The following is an 18,518-nucleotide window of genomic DNA, read 5'->3' on the forward strand; positions in this document are numbered from 1 at the left end:
CCGTGGCAGGTCCAGAGGCTCACGCAGGGGTCGCAGCTCCAACTCTCATTCCTCCACGGAGAGCCCAGCTCGGCACCGTACATCACTGACCGACACACGGCACCAGTCTCGATCCCTGGCACCTAGTCCGGCGCAGATCCCGGTGCCTCCTGACACCTATCGACCTTTGGCACCGGCGGCTTTGGCACCTCACAGCCAGTCCCGCTCCATTGTGGTAGCTGGTGGTCGCTACCAGCTCTCGGCCCTACCCTTTCACCTCTCGTCCACCCCCATTTTTTACGAAGTGCATGGCGGTAGTTGCGGCCCACCTGCGCCGCAGGGGAGTACAGATTTTCCCATACCTGGACAATTGGCTGATCCGGGGCAAGTCCAGGGCCCATGTAAGGAACAGCCTAGACCTCACATGTGCAGTATGCACCAACCTGGAGCTGCTCATCAACGAGCAGAAGTCCGTTCTCACCCTAGTGCAGCGCATAGAGTTCATTGGTGCCACACTGGATGCTACCCGGGCCAGAGTCTTTCTCCCATGGCCTCGCTTCGAGGTGATGGCTGCCATAATCGACGATCTCCACACGTCCCCCATGACGACAGCCAGGCATTGCCTCCAGCTGTTGGGACACATGGCAGCCTGTATGTATGTGGTGAGGTTGGCTCGCCTCAAACTCAGGACTCTCCAGACGTGGCTATCCTCGGTGTATGCCCCAGCCAGACGCCCTTTGAACGGGGTGGTCATGGTGCCCACACAGATACTAGCTTTCCTAATCTGGTGGAAGGACCCAAGGGAGGTATTGAAGGGAGTTCCCTTCAGGGACTTGACACCATCAGTGACTCTGATCACAGATGCCTCAGATGTGGGGTGAGGAGCACCCCACATCAGCGGCAACCTGAGCACCCAAGGGCTCTGGTCACCAGGCGAGATGTCCCTCCACATCAATGTCAGGGAGCTCAGAGCAGTCCACCTGGCATGCAAGGTTTTCCTCAGATTTCTGAAAGGCAGAATGGTACAGGTCCTCACGGGACAATACAGCAGCCATGTTCTATATGAACAGGCAGGGGGGAACGCACTCCTCGGCTCTTTGCCAGGAGACCATTCAACTTTGGGACTTGGCGGTGAGGCACGACTTTCATATATCTGCCTCTCACCTCCCGAGGGTCAGGAACAACGAGGCGAACCGCCTCAGCCGGTCGTTTCTACCCCGACACGACTGGTCGCTACACCAGGAGGTGGTAGCTTTTGTCTTCCGCAAGTGGGGTGTTCCCCAACTGGACCTGTTCGCATCGTACTGGAACAGGAAATGCCCGAGGTTCTGCTCGCTCTGGGGTCGTGAGTCGGGCTCCATCTCCGATGCGGTCCTTATAGACTGGATGGGGACCCTGATGTATGTGTTTCCCCCCATTCCACTGCTGCCAAGAGTCCTCTTGAAGATCAAGAGAGATGAGGCGGACATCATACTGATCGCCGCAGCTTGGCCGAGGCAGCACTGGTGCAGCTTGCTGCTGGACCTGTCCATAGCCACACCGCTGCTGCTCCCGAGGCGTTACGACCTGCTCTCCCAGGACCAGGGTCACCTGCTCCACCCGGACCTGGACTCCCTCCACCTGACAGCTTGGAGACTCTGTGGCTGACGGAGGGAAAGAGAGCCTGTTCCATGCAAGTCCAGCAGGTCCTGCTTAGCAGCAGGAAACCTTCCACCCAGGTGGTGTACCGAGCCAAGTGGAAGCGTTTTACCTGTTGGGCACAGTCCCGGGGTATCCCACCAAGCTCCTCGTCCATACAGGCGATTTTGGAGTACCTCCTCCATTTGAAGCTACAGGGCTTAGCTCTAGAGTCTCTTAGGGTACACCTGGCGGCCATCTCGGCCTTCCACCAGCCAATGGAAGGCAGATCCTTATTTTCACACCCCATGTCAGCTTTGGTTCCTCAAGGGGGTGGAGAGGCTATATCCCCAGGTCCGCGACCCGGTGCCTCCCTGGGACTTAAACCTGGTCCTCGCCATGCTGACAGGACCACCCATGCCTGCTGCTCATACTCTCTTGGAAGGTATCCTTCCTAGTGGCCATTACATCGGCTAGGAGGGTCTCTGAGATAAGAGCTTTGACCTCGGAGCCACCCTACATGGTCTTCTACAAAGATAAGGTCCGACTGAGACCCCACCTGGCTTTCCTGCCTAAGGTGGTGTCTCAGTTTCATTATAACCTGGATATCTTCCTCCCCGTGTTTTTTCCTAAACCGCACGGTTCGGAGGAGGAGCGGAGATGGCACTCCCTGGATGTCAGACGAGCCCTGGCCTACTACATCGAGCGGACCAGGCTGTTCTGGAAGTCAACACAGCTGTTCATGGCAGTGGCGGATCGGATGAAGGGCTCACCTGTCTCCACCCAGCGCATCTCCACCTGAATCAGGACCTGTTATGAGCAGGCAAAGGTGCTGCTTCCAGGAGCTGTGACAGCGCACTCAACCAGAGCTCAGGCCTCATCCGCGGCCTTCCTGGAGAGAGTGCCCCTGCAAGACATCTGCAGAGCAGCGACCTGGTCGTCGGTCCACACCTTCACGTCCCACTACGCCATCGTGCAGCAGGCGAGAGAGGACACAGGCTTCGGCAGAGCCATGCTGGTGAGGGCAGCTCAACACTGACTCCTACCCACCTCCAAGGTATGGCTATTTAATCACCTATAATGAAATGGATATGAGCAATCACTTGAAGAGAGAAAACAGGGATAGTTACCAGTAACTGTTGTTCTTCGAGATGTGTTGCTCAAAGCCATTCCACACCCACCCTCTGTCCCCGCTGTCGGAGTTGGCAGAAAAAAGGGCCTGGGGGCCCGTGGGGTCGGCAGTGCCCTATGTACCGCGGCATGAGTGCAGTACTCCAGGGGGCGCCTGAGCTGAACCTAAGGGGCTTGCTAAGGGGAAAAATGTTCTGGGAATCTGTGCACGGGGCGCGCGCACACCTATAATGGAATGGATATGAGCAACACATCTCGAAGAACAACATTTACTGGTAAGTAACTCTGTTTTTTCTGAAGTGCTCAGCCCCAGCAGCTCTCTTCAGAACAGTAGAGCAAGCCCCCACTCCTGCTAGTCAGCACATGGAAAGAACTATTCCATTGCCTGCGCCACCTTGACCACAGCAGCGACCACTTTGTCCATCTTGGAGCACTAGAAGAGCAAACACTAAACCCAGTGGACTCCCAGCATCATCGGCCCGGTTTTACCAATCCCAACACCCTGGCCACAGGAGCAAATAATCACAAGCAAAAGATGCTAAAAATACTAGACCAGCAATTAAGACAAGTCACTGGGCAGGACAAATCAAACACAGAAATAATCCCGGCTGGCCAAATCCCTGCCCAGAACTGTTGTGGTCCCAGGACCTTGCCACAGTGACATGCAAAGCTCAGGCAGTCTCTCCCCAGATCCAGTCAGTGACCACACATTTGAAGTGCAAATCAGGAGGCATATGGCACAATCTGAACCCAGGGAGGAGTGACAGTGACCTTGTGTGACTGGGACACAGAGGCTCACCTGTTCCCACTTGGAAAATGTGCCAGTGTGAGAGAGACAGACACAAGTGGAACACCCCAAGTCCCTGTCTCCCTGCTAGGCTGCTCTTGGGCAGTTCAGCAAGAAGCTTGACTAGAGACTGGACTAGAGAGGGCTCCCACAGCACTACATCTAAGAGTACTGACTCTCGATTGGGCAATCCAAACATTTACTGCTATTGCTCACTTTGAACTGTAACTGTGATTTAATAACTGTGATTATTGGGACCCACCAGGGCTAGCACCTCCAAGGCCTAGCTACTGGCCTAGCTACTGAAGGAACTACAGTGCTTGCTGTCGAGTCGCAGTACACCAGGATGCTAGTGGCACCATAGGGGTTTCATGGTCCTGGTGGTTGAGCAGCTCCAATAATTTATAGCATGATTGAGCCCTGCCTCTCAGGCTTTCATGGATTCATACAGGGTCACACAGAAAATCTGCAAAAGAACTGGGAACAGAACTCAGTTCTCCCTCCAGAACTCTGCTGGAAACAGAAAACGCATCTTTCGAGAGCCTCTTAAAGGGAAGCCATTCTCCTGCCCGAGCACCCTCGCCAGTCTGTCTTGGAGGGACATGTGTGTGTCTCCTTTTCACAATACAATATGTGCTAATCCATACATGCCAGTGTGCTGAGGGGCTCCATATCATGATCTGCAGAGACTGTTCTTTTCCATGCCAGGTTTTGTTGTTGCAACAGCCAGAGTGCCGCGAGGGAACTAATAATATACCATTCCCAAATATGGCATTGTGTACATTTCGACTAGTAATGTTGGAGCAATCCTTATTTTGGAAGAAAAGCTGCTTTCCAAATGTTCAAATCAGATTCTTCATGCATCCCTTTCTAATATGCAGGGATGAAAATAGCCATTGGACGTTGTGTTGTTTTCTAAAAAGACAGGACCAAGATATTGAGGCTTGAATGCAACAGCCATAAGATTAAAGTATCAGCTAAGAGACATGGCCCTTTTTCAAGTGTGGCTATTTCCATTAACCTTCCTGGTCAGCACAGTGCCAGTTCTGATCTGTTCTAGGCTCTCAAACTAGCTTGACTCTTCCCAAGCCCTCATAGCTAACGATGTGGAAGGGTGGGGACATGCATGGGATGGGTTGCTTGGTGTGGGGAGCTCTCCCTCAAACAGTAAGCAAACCCCTTTCACATCACCTCCCCAGCCAGGTGTTCTGCAGTCTGTCCAAATGATTGATTTCTCACTGGTGGGAGTTTTTCTTCGCCTCTTCATACTAGGTGGTGTTCGTGCAGGTGGGAGGCTGGGAGTGGGAACCTGACCTGGTTATCACTACTGAGTGGGTGGGGGCAGGGACAGAGAAGTAAGTTCCTCCTCCCCCCCACTCCTGCTTTTTGTGGGGTGGGCTGGGAGGGCTTTTTGCAGGGGCATCTGGATGATGGGGAGGGGTAGGAGGGTTTGGAGCAATTTGATTAAAAAGCACCTCACAAGATGTACCTTTGCCATTGGGATTTTGGCTGTCTGTCTGTCTGTCACTGCTATGGCTGGTTGACTTGTAAGCTCTTCAGGGCACAAATTGCTGCTTAGTCTGTGGTGTGCAGGGCCCAGTACAATGGGAGGAGCACTATGCTGCCTTGTGTGCACACTGAGGTTGAGTCGGGAAGGAACTCATGAGTCAGTTGTATTGTAAACTGCCTTGGATTGTTCCATGCATACAGTGCTGGAAGTGAAGTGAAATCTACATTCTCTTTTTCCCCATGATTTGGGGAATTAGCACCCAGGAACAAAAGGCCATCCTGAAAATGGTAAATACTGAACTGGATGGGTATGAGCACTCAAAGTGGAGGTGACTTGTTGCCCATTGTAACAGGGCTTTCTACTCCTTTTAATAACCTGATGGAAGAGCTGACCCTGCCCCACAGAGGTGCTCAGCAGACAGATGCTGGGAATCAGCTGATCAGCACCTCATGATTGGCCCACATTCTCAATTGGCTAATATAAAGGGGGAAAACCAGGAGAAGAGGGGCTGGTAACCAGAGCAGACAGACCAACCAATCCTATGGAGACCCCCTGGCAGGGTCAGAGGAGCCCAGTCTGAACCCCTAACCAGACTGTTGTTTGTGTTACTTTTTGCTCACTCATCTTTCTTGTTTGTGAAGATAGTAAACAAAGCCCTGAAATGAACCTGAGTGTGGCTGATTGTCTATTTCCAGCTGGTGATTAGAGCCATCAGTGTACACATAATGGAGAACGCGGGCATAGCTTGCTATTGCCCGGAGAGAAGCATGGGTCTTGCGGCTTTTGTGAAATGGATGGGAGAGCAGCAGCTGCAACAGTTCCTGACACAGCAACAATTACAGCAGCAGCAGTTCTAGCAGAAGCATCAAGAAGGATTATCAGCAATTCATGCTCAAACTACTGGCTTGGGACTCCCAGGTCCTACAGGTTGGTGCAGGTTGCCAATGTGGGAAGAGGAGCCCTCACTAAGATGGGACCAGAAGATGACCCGGAGTCCTTCCTAGTGACCTTTGACCGGTGGCTGTGGCTCACCGACCACAGTATTCAGTTTTGTATTGACTTCCACAAAGTACATATAGTTTTTAAATTTGATGCTTATCCTATGCTTAGGATTGATGAGATACTAATTGAACTGGGGCAGGCACTATGCACAACACTGGATCTTACTTAGGGTTATTGGCAGATCCCCTTCACAATGGAATCTGACTGAACTCGCCACACCTGATGGCCTCCCAAATCCTTCAGTTTGGTCTCCATGGGGCCCCAGCAACATTTAAACATTTAGAATGGATAAGCTACTCCGACCTCACTAGGTATATGTTGCAGCCTGCCTGGATGATGTACTGATTTATACAAGTGCCAGCCAGGTGTCCAACCTCAGACACCTGGCACTTTGGAGAGACCCCAGCAACAACCAGATTTGCTGCCTAAGAGATACCCTGTCGCCGTGAAGAGTTCTCCAGCCCCAGCCAGGTATGCCATCTCAGAGATACCCTGGTACCTCAGCAACTCCTCAGCACCATCAAGGTGTACTGCCTCAGAGAGACCCCAGTACCTTGGAGAGACCTGAATGCCAGCCTGGCATTCCACCTTGGAAAGACCCCAGCCCCTCTGAGATCTCAATGCTTCATACAGACTCTGGTGCCAGCCAGGCATACTGTCTTGAAGAGACTCAAATGCCTCACAAGCATAATCAAGTTGCAGTCAGCCCAGGTCTACTCGGGCCTCATTTCTAAGCCTGACCTGGCCTAAGCCCCAACTTGAAAGGCTCAAATCATTTTGTGACCTGACGTTTCCCTCTGAACCTGAGTCAGCGCCAGCACCACCTCCTGCCCATGGGGTTGGCATGGCAGTGGCTGCAGCTACGTGCGCTGCTCCTGACAGCCACTGCCCCCTGCTGACTGTGTGCACCGCAGCGTGAGTGGTACGCTCACTGCACAGCACACCCAGCATAGCTAAGTGACAGCAACCGGCAGGAGTGGGGCAGGCAGCCACCACCACACCAACGCCCAGGCAGGACGAGGAGAGCCAACGTGACTGAGGCCCGAGAGGGTCCAATTGTTTTCCCACCTGTCCCAATGCGGATAGTCAGGTCCTCTTGGCGGGTTCAGGGTAGGCTGCAGCTCGAGCACAGAAGGGCTAAGCACTAGCCTACTTGCACAGATCGGAGCAGGGGATCAGGGCCCTAGACCAGCACACTGCTTCAGAAGAGGGTTGGAGCCCACTGATGGGGCAGAATGTGCTTGCCACTAGTGAAGAGCTGTGGCTGAGCAGACTATGTAGGGTTCTAACCCTGTCAACCTGGCCCCTTTGCTCTGCATTAATCTCTCACTAAGCACATGTGAAGGTGCTCAGTTTGACATTATATACAACATCACAGATGTTGGTAGCGTTTGCTGATCTCCCTTAAGAAATGTCTCCCCTGGGTTTTATTTGTGACAGTCACATTTATTGAGCTTTATATTTAAAATGCACAGCTAGCAGTGAGTGTGAGAGAAGTGGGGAGGCTATCTGGCCATAGTCCATATCAATGGGAGGGACAGAACGCCCAGACTCCAGGTAGTTATGGGTGACCTTGATGTGTGTATGGTGGGAAGATGGTTGAGCCCTTTTATCTGAGTTGCATGTCAAGAATCACAAGGAGCTTGGAGTGCTGTGCTGTGAAGGCTGGGAAAGACGGGCTAGATGCTCTAGCGCTACTGGCCGAATGGTTTTACTTTTTGTTTTAATTTCCACGGTTTATTTATCCACAAATGGCTGCTATGTTTACAGGACTTATCTTTTCTAACTTTTCTTCCAAAACTGATTGCATCAAAAGAGTACATTTGTATAATGAAAGAAATTCCCCCCTGTGCTGTAGTAATCTGTGCTTAGTAACCACATGTGTTTTTCATTTATGGACCTCTGACCCTGATCTGCTGCCAAGGGAGTTTTCATTAACTTTTAATAAGACATTTTTGTTGTATTTGGACATGGATGTTGTAAAGAGTAAGGAAGGATCTATGCATTGCAGGGAGAATGGAGCCCCCTTCCTTTCTTCTTTGTGGTGAATCTGTGCAAGCTGTATTCTTTATGCAGTTTTAGATTAAGAGATTCTAAAGCCAGATATAACACAGGCCAGAGAACTTCACATAGTGATCTCTACATCTAGCCCATAACTTCATTTGAGCTAGATACATACACACACACAGGTCTAGAGATAAAGATGTCAAGTGATGGCGCATCCATCATGTTCCTTGGTAGTTTGTTTCAGTAGTTAATCACCCTCACTGTTAAACATTTGCACCTTATTTCAAGTTCAAACTGTCTAGCTTCAAATTCCAGCCACTGGGTCTTGTTTTGCCTTTGTCTGTAGGTTAGAAGCCTCTACTCTCAGAAATCTCCTCCCCATAGAGGAATTTATAGACCGTAATAATCACTTCTCAATTCTCCTTGAATTAACTAAAAAAGCCTGAGCTTCTTTAGTCTTTCTCTTCAAGGCAGGTTTTCCAGACTGCAAATCATTCCTGTAGCTCTTTTCTGAACCCTCACTAATTTGTCAACATCCTCTTTGCAGTGTGGGACATCAGAGTGGGACACAGTAACCAATAATGGTCCCACTGATGTCATAAACAGAGGTGATCCCCCTCTCTGTGTAAACATGCAATGATCTTCAGACATGTGGTGTATGTTGTCTATCTGTGACTTGAATTCATGCATTGAATAGTACAGTGGTGCTCTGATTAAGTCTGGGTTGCAGATTTGGCTGTATCCCTGCAGAATGCTCAGTGGCAATGTGAACGAGCCATTCTTTCAGCAACTATAGTTATGCAGCAGAGCTAAAGAACATGGAAAATGGAAAAAAAAATCCAAACCCTTAAATAAGCCTCTCTGCTTGATATTACTCTTTGCAGGAGGTTTGTTCGTTTTCTGCTAAGCAGAAGAGGTGAGAAAATATCCGCTTATTATGGTTGTCTCTCTAAATGAAATATACGCCATGGTTTCTTAGCTGAGATGGCTTTGAGGGGAGAGCACTTTGAAGAATAGTAAGATGCCATATTATTGAAATGGTAATGAGCTGGACAGTGATACTGAGGCTTAGTACAGTTGCTATGAGGGCATCAGTTAGACTACAACCTGCCCCACCAGCAGGTGACACCAATGTGATGAAGCTCATAAAAGGCCATTTCCTTGTGCCATCTACTCCCTATGCACACTGGTGTGTAGCTAGAATCTTCACTGGCACTGACAGACCTGCTGTCTAGGGCTGGGCTTGCTTGGTAGCCTGGGTATTTCAGATAGGCTCCTCTCAGCTTTGTACTGCCAGAGGTGCCATCAGCCACCAGGGAGAATCAACCCTGCATACAACTGCATGTGAGCCCTCTCACAAATCTCAGTTATAGACAAGGGCAGCTGCAAGTGGGGTCCCCTCAGCATGCCAGGGCCAGCTGTGGGCACAAGGTGGGAGCAGAGTCAACAACAAGAGAGACAATTCATGCCAGAGGTGCAAGACACCCCGCACCCTGCACATACACAGCCCTGTCTGTGAGCGCCGTTGTGAGCTCCTGCAGTGCTGAGGTAGACAGTTCCCAACAGCCAATGCGATGATGGGGACATCAGCTTTGTGTGGCACATAGGGACCATGGTGCCAACAGTGAGCCACATCCTGTGAATGAGGAACAGTTGGGTATGAGCGCACAGCCAGAGCCATAGCACCAAGCCACCCAGACACTGTGCTGTGTTCTCCAGCCTTCTCTGGAAGGCCTTGCCAGTCACCACCAGGCCAAGCTCTGTGGAGCTGACATCCAGCTGCGAGACATGAAAACCGTCACGTCTGTGGATGGATCTTTTCAGGCGCATGCTCACTGCTACCAGCTATGAGAGTGTGCTCCCAGTACAGTACGGCCACAGCAACACCCTGCCAAGCTGTGTCACCCTTATGTCACCCATAAGTGAGTAAAACTAGAAAGGAAAAAAAAGGTGCAAAAAGGGAGGGCGTGGGAAAAAAATCAAGGTCCTGGAGAGAGCATGGCTAGACCACACTTAGGGACAGATAGGGTAAGTCTGCCACAGTGGCGTAATGCTGGGGGGAGGGAAAGCAGGCCCTTCACGACATGCAGGAGGCAGGGGGCTGCAGGAGGCTCTGAGGGGTGCCCCTCAGTGCGCCCACCCTCCCCCCTGCATGTCATGAAGGGCCAGCCCAGCCCCCTTCCCCAGACTGGGGGGGTGAGGCCACCCCATCCAAACCGGCATCAGGCTGCGGCAGGCAGTGTGCGCCGGGTAAGTGTGTGTGGGGGGGGGGGGGGGGGCGCGGCAGAGCCAAGCCTGCATTTGCACCCCCCTGTGCCTTATGCCCACCCCGCAGGTACAGACCCCCTGTTCCTCAGGGCAACTGGGGGGCAGCACTGGGACTTCTCCTGCCCTGCGTGGAGGGGGGGCAATGAGGTTTGGGGGGGGTGCAAATGTAGGCTTGGCCCCCAGGCACTGGAGACCCCCTGTATGCCATTGGTCTGCCAGGGGATGGCAAGAGGGGCTCTAGGAGTTGGGCCCGAGGGCTGTGGGGGCAGGGTGTCCAGCCCCCAGCTATTGCACTGAGGGCTCCAACAAGGCCAGGCTGGGAATGACCTAGCTAACAGCTGCCTGTTGGGTTTGGTTAGTTCAGTTGTAATAATTTGGGGCCCTTTTCTCCAGGGCGTGAGATAGAAACACAGAGCAATGATGAATAAAAATGTTTACAATCTTTGCCTGAAGCAGGCTAAACCAGTGACTCCAACAGCAGAGTCCTCTGGCTCCTGATGGAGAGAGATTCACGGTCAACTTTTAGAAAAAAAACACAAGCTTTCCTTGAGCTTGTGGTGTGCACGCGCGCTCTGAATGATCTGCTCTGGGCACTGACAGGCAGGAGCTCCTGAGTGAAGGATGCAGCGTAGGCCATGCAGGTCAGACTAGACCTGCAGCTCCTTCTGACCTTCCACTCTACAAAGCTAGGGCATTTTCTACCTGTCTGTTCCTTTGATGTGATTCTTCTCAATGGGCTCCATGTGTACCACAGAGCAGAACGCTCCCTTTTGCCTTCACACACATCTTGTCTTTCCATGTACAGTACTTTCTCTTGCAGCCAGTGGTATCCCCTCCTGGCTCTGCTTCTGAAGGGAAGCCTGATACTGAATGGATGGCATCACAGCCACTCCACCAGCACTGTCTAGTGACTTCCTCCCAAGATCAAGTTTTGGTGCCCTGAGCTGTTACCCACTCTTATCGCCAGCTGCAGGCACTGAGTCACTTTATCAAACCATGATGGCAAGGGAGAGGAATATAGGACCTCTCCACATAGAGCCAAGTTCTCTCTTCGAGTGATTGCTCATATCCATTCCAACATAGGTGAGTGCGCGCCCCGTGCACTAGTCTCCGGAACTTTTTTGCCCCTAGCGAGTCCCGTAGGGTCGGCCCAGGCGCCCCCTGGAGTACCACGCTCATGTCGTGGTACATAGGGCGCTGCCGACCCCGTGGGCCCCCAGTTCCTTCTTTCCGCCCGTTGACGGTAGCTGGAATGTCTGCCCCTTGCTTTTCGAAGCAGGTAGCAATCCCACATAGTTAGTCTAGTTGTTAGAGTTTGTTGTTTTCTTAAGTAGTAGATAATAGTTAGAGTTTAAGATAAGTTTGCCCTTCGGGGCTTTCTGTTGAGCCATGCCAAGCTCAACGGGTTTTAAAGCCTGCGCTGACTGCGGCAACGCTTTCCCTACCAGCGACCCTCATGACAGCTGCCTCCGTTGCCTCAGGGAGCAGCATCAGAGGGAAAAGTGTAGGATCTGCAAGGCATTTAAGCCTCGCACCCAGAAGGAGCAGGATGCTCGCCTCAAAGCGATCCTGATGGAGTCCGCACTCTGGCCGGACTCAGAACCGTCCCGCTCCCCTGCGGCACCGAGCGTATCGTCAGTGCACAGCGCAGCGCCGGCACCGGGACAGTCAGCTCAAAAGCAGCCAGCGGTGCTGAAGAAAAAGAAGCGACAAGCCGCTCACATGGACTCCCCCGCACCACCGGTACCGCCGGGGGCAGCAAAGGAGATGCCCCAGCCACGTGCTGTCAAGACTGCTCCAGCACTGGCATCTCCGCGCAGGGAGCCTCCCCCGACTCCTCGGGGTGCGGGAGTGCCCCTGCAGGGACCGTCGATGCCGGAGACGTTCGCTGCGGCACGTGGCCTCATGGGCATGCCCATGCCTCCGTCCCCCCCTCGGACGAGGCGCAGGGACCGGCGTCCCGGGGAAAACCCGCGCTGGGTGCCCCCAGTGTGTGGCGGAGACAGGAGTCGAGGTCTCCCCCCAGACGGTCGAGGAGGGTTGAGAGTGAGGGCTCCCCTCCTTGCTCCAACATCGAGTCGTTGAGCCCCGCAGCACCGAGGCCGCTCTCGAGGTTCCTCAGCGGGACGTCGTCACCCAAGTCCCGCCTCACCAAGTCGTTCTCGATCCCGTGAGAGCACCCCAGTGTGGATCCCGGTGTCCCAGAGAGACATCCGGCGTCGGTCCTGATCCCCGGGGCATAGCCCGGCACCAACTACTTGTCCTGCCCGGCACCATTCACGCTCCTCAGAAGCTGTCGCAGGAGCTCGGCACCAGTCACGATCCCCGGCACGCAGTCCAGTGCGGATCCTGGTGCCCAAAGACCTCGGGAGCACTCATCATCGCTCCCGATCCTGACACTGCTCCAGATCCATCATGGGGAGCCCGGTGTGGATCCTGGTACCCGTGCAACCTCTGGCGGAATTCCACTCTTGGCGCTGGCCCAGATCCCCGGCTCATAAAGCAAGCGGCCCGGTGCCGGGCTTGGCACCGACAGACAGAGAGCGCTCCGAGGACTCCAGGCGGGGACGCACTCCGGAGGATCGGCACCACTCTCGATCCCCCAGGAAGCGCCGGTATAAGACCTCAGCACGGCACCGGTCCAGCTCCTCCAGCCTTTCACCCCGCCGGCACCACCGAGACCATTCATCGTCTCGGAGCGCCTCATCAGGGAGAGACAACAGAGACCGCAGGTCTCGTTGGCACCAGTCCCATAGTCCGGGACACCGGGTGCACGGAGCACCTTCCTATGCGGCTCCAGGGCCATTCCTTGCTTGGCCACAAGGTCCCTGGCAATGGCCCTACTGGGGACCCTGGGGTTCTCAGCCGACCCCGTACCCTGGGCCGTTTCCCTCCTTACCACCGCCCCCCCCTCCAGGCAGGGCTGACAAAGACCATTCCTCGGATGAGGAATCTGACCCTCAGGAGGGCCCCTCTACAGGGCCCCTCCCACACTCATCCTCCTCTTCCCCGGATGATGCAGCCGCCAGGGATAGGAGAGCTCTGCTCCCTGATTTCAAAGCTCATCAGGAGCTTCTTAAAAGGGTAGCGGACAACTTAAACATGGAGTTGAAAGAACTGTCCGAGGAGGAGGACCCCTATTCGGGGTCTCAGGTTCAGCAGGACCTTCCAGGCTTGGCCTCCCTGTCCATGAGCGGGTTTTAAAGAGGGTTAAGACCCTATGGCAAACCCCTGCCTCAGTGGCCCCTACTTCTAAGGCTGCCGAGAGTAAATACTATGTCCCTGTGGACGATTTTGAGTTCCTGTATAACCATCCTGCCCTGGGGTCACTGGTTGTGGAGGCTGTCAACCAGCGAGACAGACAGTGGGCCTAAGCTAATACCCCTAAGAACAAAGATAACAAGAAACTTGACTTGTTTGGCAGGAAAGTGTACTCAACTGGGGCTTTGCAGCTCAGGATAGCCAATCACCAGGCTCTCCTGGGCAGGTACAATCTGAATCTTTGGTCTTCCCTCCAAAGATTTGTGCAAGGGCGGTCTCAGGACCAGACTGAGGATTTTGCCACTCTTATACAGGAGGGTGCGACAATGACGACAACGGCCCTCCAGTCTGCTAGCGATGCGGCAGACGCTGCAGGTAGGGTTATGGCATCAGGCATTGCCATGAGACGCTGCTCCTGGCTCCAGTCCTCAGGGCTATCACAGGAGGTCCAACAGACAATCCAGGACCTCCCCTTTGACTGTACTGGCCTCTTTTCGGAGCCACAGATGAAAAATTGCATGCCCTGAAGGACTCCAGGGCCACTCTAAGGTCATTAGGGCTGTACACTCCACAGCCTGCAAGACACCAAGCGCAGCCACGCCATCAGCATCCACCTCTACAGGCACCAAGACCGCCTCCCCGACCCCCTCAGCCCAGAAGAGATCGGGATAGATTTAAGGCTCCCAACTGCCGGGACCGCCAAGGCCCCTCGGGGGGGCAACAACAGCCACCCTCTTAGGGAAACAACAAGAGACAGTTTTGATGGGACGCCCGAGGGTGGCACCCCCCCCCTTACCCTGGATCACAACCCTCCCTTTCGAAACAGACTGAGACCATTTCTCGCAGAGTGGCGGGGCATTACTTCAGACCAGTGGGTCTTGAGCATAGTGCGCAGAGGTTATGCCCTGCAACTCAGGGCCTTCCCCCCCAGACTCTTCCCCTTCCCCATCCCTCTTCAGGGACCCCTCTCACGAGCATCTCCTCATGCAGGAGTTAAACTCTCTTCTCCGACTCGGAGCGGTGGAAGAGGTTCCTCTTCAGGAAAGAGGAAAGGGGTTCTACTCCCATTATTTCCTAATTCCCAAGGCAAAGGGAGGCCTGAGGCCCATTCTGGACCTCCGACGTCTAAACAGATTCATCAGGCGTCTCAAATTCCGCATGGTCTCTCTAGTCTCTCTCATTCCTGCTCTCGATCCAGGGGACTGGTACGCTGCCCTCGACCTAAAGGACGCTTACTTCCACATTACTATCCTCCCCGGTCACAGAAGGTTCCTCCGGTTTCTGGTAGCTGGCTGCCACTACCAATTCGCGGCCTTACCCTTTGGCCTTTCGTCCGCCCCAAGGGTTTTTACAAAATGTATGGCGGTAGTGGCGGCCCACCTCCGCCGCAGAGGGGTCCAGATTTTCCCCTACCTGGATGACTGGCTAATCCGGGGCAAGTCCAGGGCCCATGTGAGGAACAGCCTGGCACTCACTTGCGCGACATGCACCAGACTGGGGCTGCTCATCAACAAGCAGAAGTCCATGCTCACCCCGGTGCAGCGCATAGAATTCATTGGGGCCACCCTAGATGCCATCCAGGCAAGAGCCTAACTTCCACAGCCTCGCTTCGACGCAATGACCGCCATAATCACAGAACTCCACAAGTCCCCCACGACAACAGCCAGGCACTGCCTTCAGCTGTTGGGACATATGGTGGCATGCACTTATGTGGTAAGGCTGGCCCGACTCAAGCTCAGGCCCCTCCAGGGCTGGCTGGCCTCGGTATATGCTCCAGCCAGGCACTCACTAAGCAGAGTGGTCACTGTCCCCACTCAAGTCTTGTCCTCACTGGACAGACCCAAGGGAGGTATTGAAAGGTGTCCCCTTCAGAGAACTCACCCTCGACAACCCTAATCACGGACGCCTTGGATGTGGGTTGGGGGGCCCACATCAGCAGCGACCGCAGCACCCAGGGGCTTTGGTCGGTGCAAGAGCACGCTCTCTACATCAACATTCGGGAGCTCAGGGCAGTCTGTCTGGCCTGCAAAGTCTTCCTCAGATTCCTGAAGGGCAGGGTGGTACAAATCCTGACGGACAACACAGCAGCCATGTTTTATATCAACAGGCCGGGGGGGGGTGGTGTGTGTGCACTCCTCGGCCCTTTGCCAGGAAGCTATTCAACTTTGGGACCTTGCGGTGAGGCATGACTTCCACTTATCTGCCTCTCACCTCCCGGCGGTCAGGAACGACGAGGCGGACCGCCTCAGCAGGTCGTTTCTACCCCGACATGACTGGTCCCTGCACCCAGAGGTGATAACTTTTATCTTCCGCAAGTGGGGTGTTCCCCAACTGGACCTGTTTGCGTCGTCCTGGAACAGGAAGTGCCCGAGGTTCTGCTCGCTCTGGGGTCGCAAGCCGGGCTCTATTTCCGACGCATTCCTTATAGATTGGACGGGGACCCTCATGTACGTGTTCCCCCCCCCCCCATTCCGCTACTGCCCAAAGTCCTCTTGAAGGTCAAGAGGGACAAAGTGGATATCATCTTGGTTGCCCCAGCATGGCCAAGACAACACTGGTTCAGCATGTTGCTGGACCTGTCCATTGCCACACCACTCCCGCTCCCAAGGCGCTACGACCTACTCTCTCAGGACCGGGGACGTATGCTGCACCTGGACCTGGACTCCCTCCACCTGACAGCGTGGAGACTCTGTGGCTGACGGAGGGAGAAAGAGCCTGCTCGGTGCAGGTCGAACAGGTTCTGCTGGGTAGCAGAAAACCTTTCACTCAGGTGGTGTACCGAGCAAAATGGAAGTGCTTTACCTGTTGGGCGGAGTCCAGGGGAATCCCACCGAACCATTCGCCCATACAGGCAATATTGGAGTACCTGCTCCACCTAAAGCTGCAGGGCTTGACCCTATCCTCCCTGAGGGTGCACCTGGCGGCCATCTCGGCCTTCCACCAGCCGTTAGAGGGGAGGTCTCTGTTCTCGCATCCTATGTCTCTCAGGTTCCTCAAAGGGGTGGAAAGACTGTATCCTCAGGTCCATGACCTGGTGCCTCCCTGGGATTTAAACCTGGTCTTCGCCACATTGACAGGACCCCCCTTCGAGCCTATGGCCACATGCCCACTGCTTGTTCTCTCTTGGAAGGTAGCCTTCCTGGTGGCCATCACATCGGCTAGGAGGGTCTCCGAGATAAGAGCATTGACCTCGGAGCCCCCCTACACGGTCTTCTATAAAGATAAGGTGCAACTGAGACCCCACCCGGCCTTCCTGCCTAAGGTGGTGTCCCAGTTTCATTATAACCAGGATATCTTCCTCCCCGTGTTTTTTCCTAAACCGCATGGGTTCGGAGGAGGAGCGGAGATGGCATTCCCTGGATGTCAGATGGGCCCTGGCCTTCTACATAGAGCAGACCAGATCATTCCGGAAGTCAACGCAACTGTTCGTGGCAGTGGCGGACCGGATGAAGGGCTCACCTGTCTCCACCCAGCGCATCTCCACCTGGATCACCGCCTGCATTACGGCCTGTTACGAGCGGGCGAAGGTGCCGCTGCCAGGCGCTGTAACGGCGCACTCAACTAGAGCCCAGGCCTCATCGGCAGCCTTCCTGGGAGGAGTGCCCCTGCAGGACATCTGCAGAGCAGCGACCTGGTCGTCGGTCCACACCTTCATGTCCCACTACGCCATAGTGCAGCAAGCAAGAGAGGACGCAGGATTCGGCAGAGCAGTACTGGCGAGAGTAGCTCAACGCTGACTCCTACCCACCTCCAAGGTATGGCTATTTAATCACCTATGTTGGAATGGATATGAGCAATCACTCGAAGAGAGAAAACAGGGTTACTTACCAGTAACTGTTGTTCTTCGAGATGTGTTGCTCATATCCATTCCAAACCCGCCCTCCGTCCCCACTGTCGAAGTCGGCAGAAAGAAAGGACTGGGGGCCCGCGGGGTCGGCGGCGCCCTATGTACCACGACATGAATGCGGTACTCCAGGGGGCGCCTGGGCCGACCCTACGGGGCTTGCTAGGGGCAAAAACGTTCCGGCGACTAGTGCACGGGGTGCGCACTCACCTATGTTGGAATGGATATAAGCAACACATCTCGAAGAACAACAACTACTGGTAAGTAACCCTGTTTTTTAGAGGAGAAGCTACTACACCTCCCTCCGTGTGAATTATCAATCTTTACACTCAAATAATGGCATGAGAACGATGGGGTATGTACAATCAGCCATAGACTGGAAAGGAATTGGAGATTCGTTATGAGATCCTGCCATTCCTCCCATGCTTGTGGACTCTGAGCACAGCCAGGAACAGCAATGTAAATTCTGTTATGGCAGGACACTCCTTCCCTGGCTGCCCGCAGTGACTGTTATAAGGAGCAGTGCCTCCAGATGGTGCCGAGTAAGTTAAGCCAATGCAGAGCCATATACTTACACAGTATTCAGCAGAACTGACGGGACTTCCAGCCCTGAGAAGCAGCCTCTGAGGGAGGGAGCCAGCGCATCTGAAAAGACGAGAGACAGAAATGAAACATGAGCTAGAATGCACCACATGCCTTGAACTCCTGCTCAAACCCCATCCTGGGTCTCTGCGAAGAGGGGACAAGAGCTGGCCCCTGTTCTGGGCTCACCCTAAGTGCCAGATAGGCCTAGTCCAAACCTTGGCTTCAGACACCATCCCCTCCTCAGTTCTGGGAGGTTCAGAGCTGTAGACCCAACGTTATGACACAAGTCCATTTCTACTTGCAACCCTGTGGCAGTGCATGACTGGTTTAACAAAAGGGCCAAAGACAACACTCATGCTGATAGGTGCCCTCTGCCAGAGCACACCTGTGGGAACAGATTTGGGGCACATCATTGCCTGTGGCTGAGCTGTGCAAGTTGGAGCTGTGGCTTAAAGCTCATCTTTGTGCTCACTCCCCTCTTCCTGCTGTCACTATGTGCCACATGGGCCTCCATGCAGAGACAGAAT

The 18,518-nt window shown here is 53.9% G+C and overlaps 1 protein-coding gene across 5 annotated transcripts in view; it reads right to left on the reverse strand.

Moving 5' to 3' along the window:
• Positions 1-18,518, reverse strand: part of RBPMS (RNA binding protein, mRNA processing factor) — a 151,597-nt gene that overhangs the window by 10,980 nt on the left and 122,099 nt on the right. For 3 of the 5 annotated variants that reach the window (XR_010921502.1, XR_010921501.1, XR_010921500.1), the window contains one exon: positions 17,982-18,051. Coding sequence is in view for 2 of the 5 variants with exons in the window: in XM_067556969.1 (XP_067413070.1) it covers positions 9,477-9,669; positions 17,982-18,051 (263 nt within the window). In the remaining 3 variants the exon portion in view is untranslated. Of the gene's footprint in view, positions 1-1,604; positions 9,670-17,981; positions 18,052-18,518 lie in introns of those variants that run through there. The other 2 variants (XM_067556969.1, XM_067556971.1) reach the window with 2 other exon arrangements.

The sequence above is a fragment of the Emydura macquarii genome, unplaced genomic scaffold (genome assembly GCF_026122565.2).
Source record: "Emydura macquarii macquarii isolate MOO-44397 ecotype Brisbane River unplaced genomic scaffold, CSIRO-AGI_Emac_v2 contig_1790, whole genome shotgun sequence".
Taxonomy (NCBI): domain Eukaryota; kingdom Metazoa; phylum Chordata; order Testudines; family Chelidae; genus Emydura; species Emydura macquarii.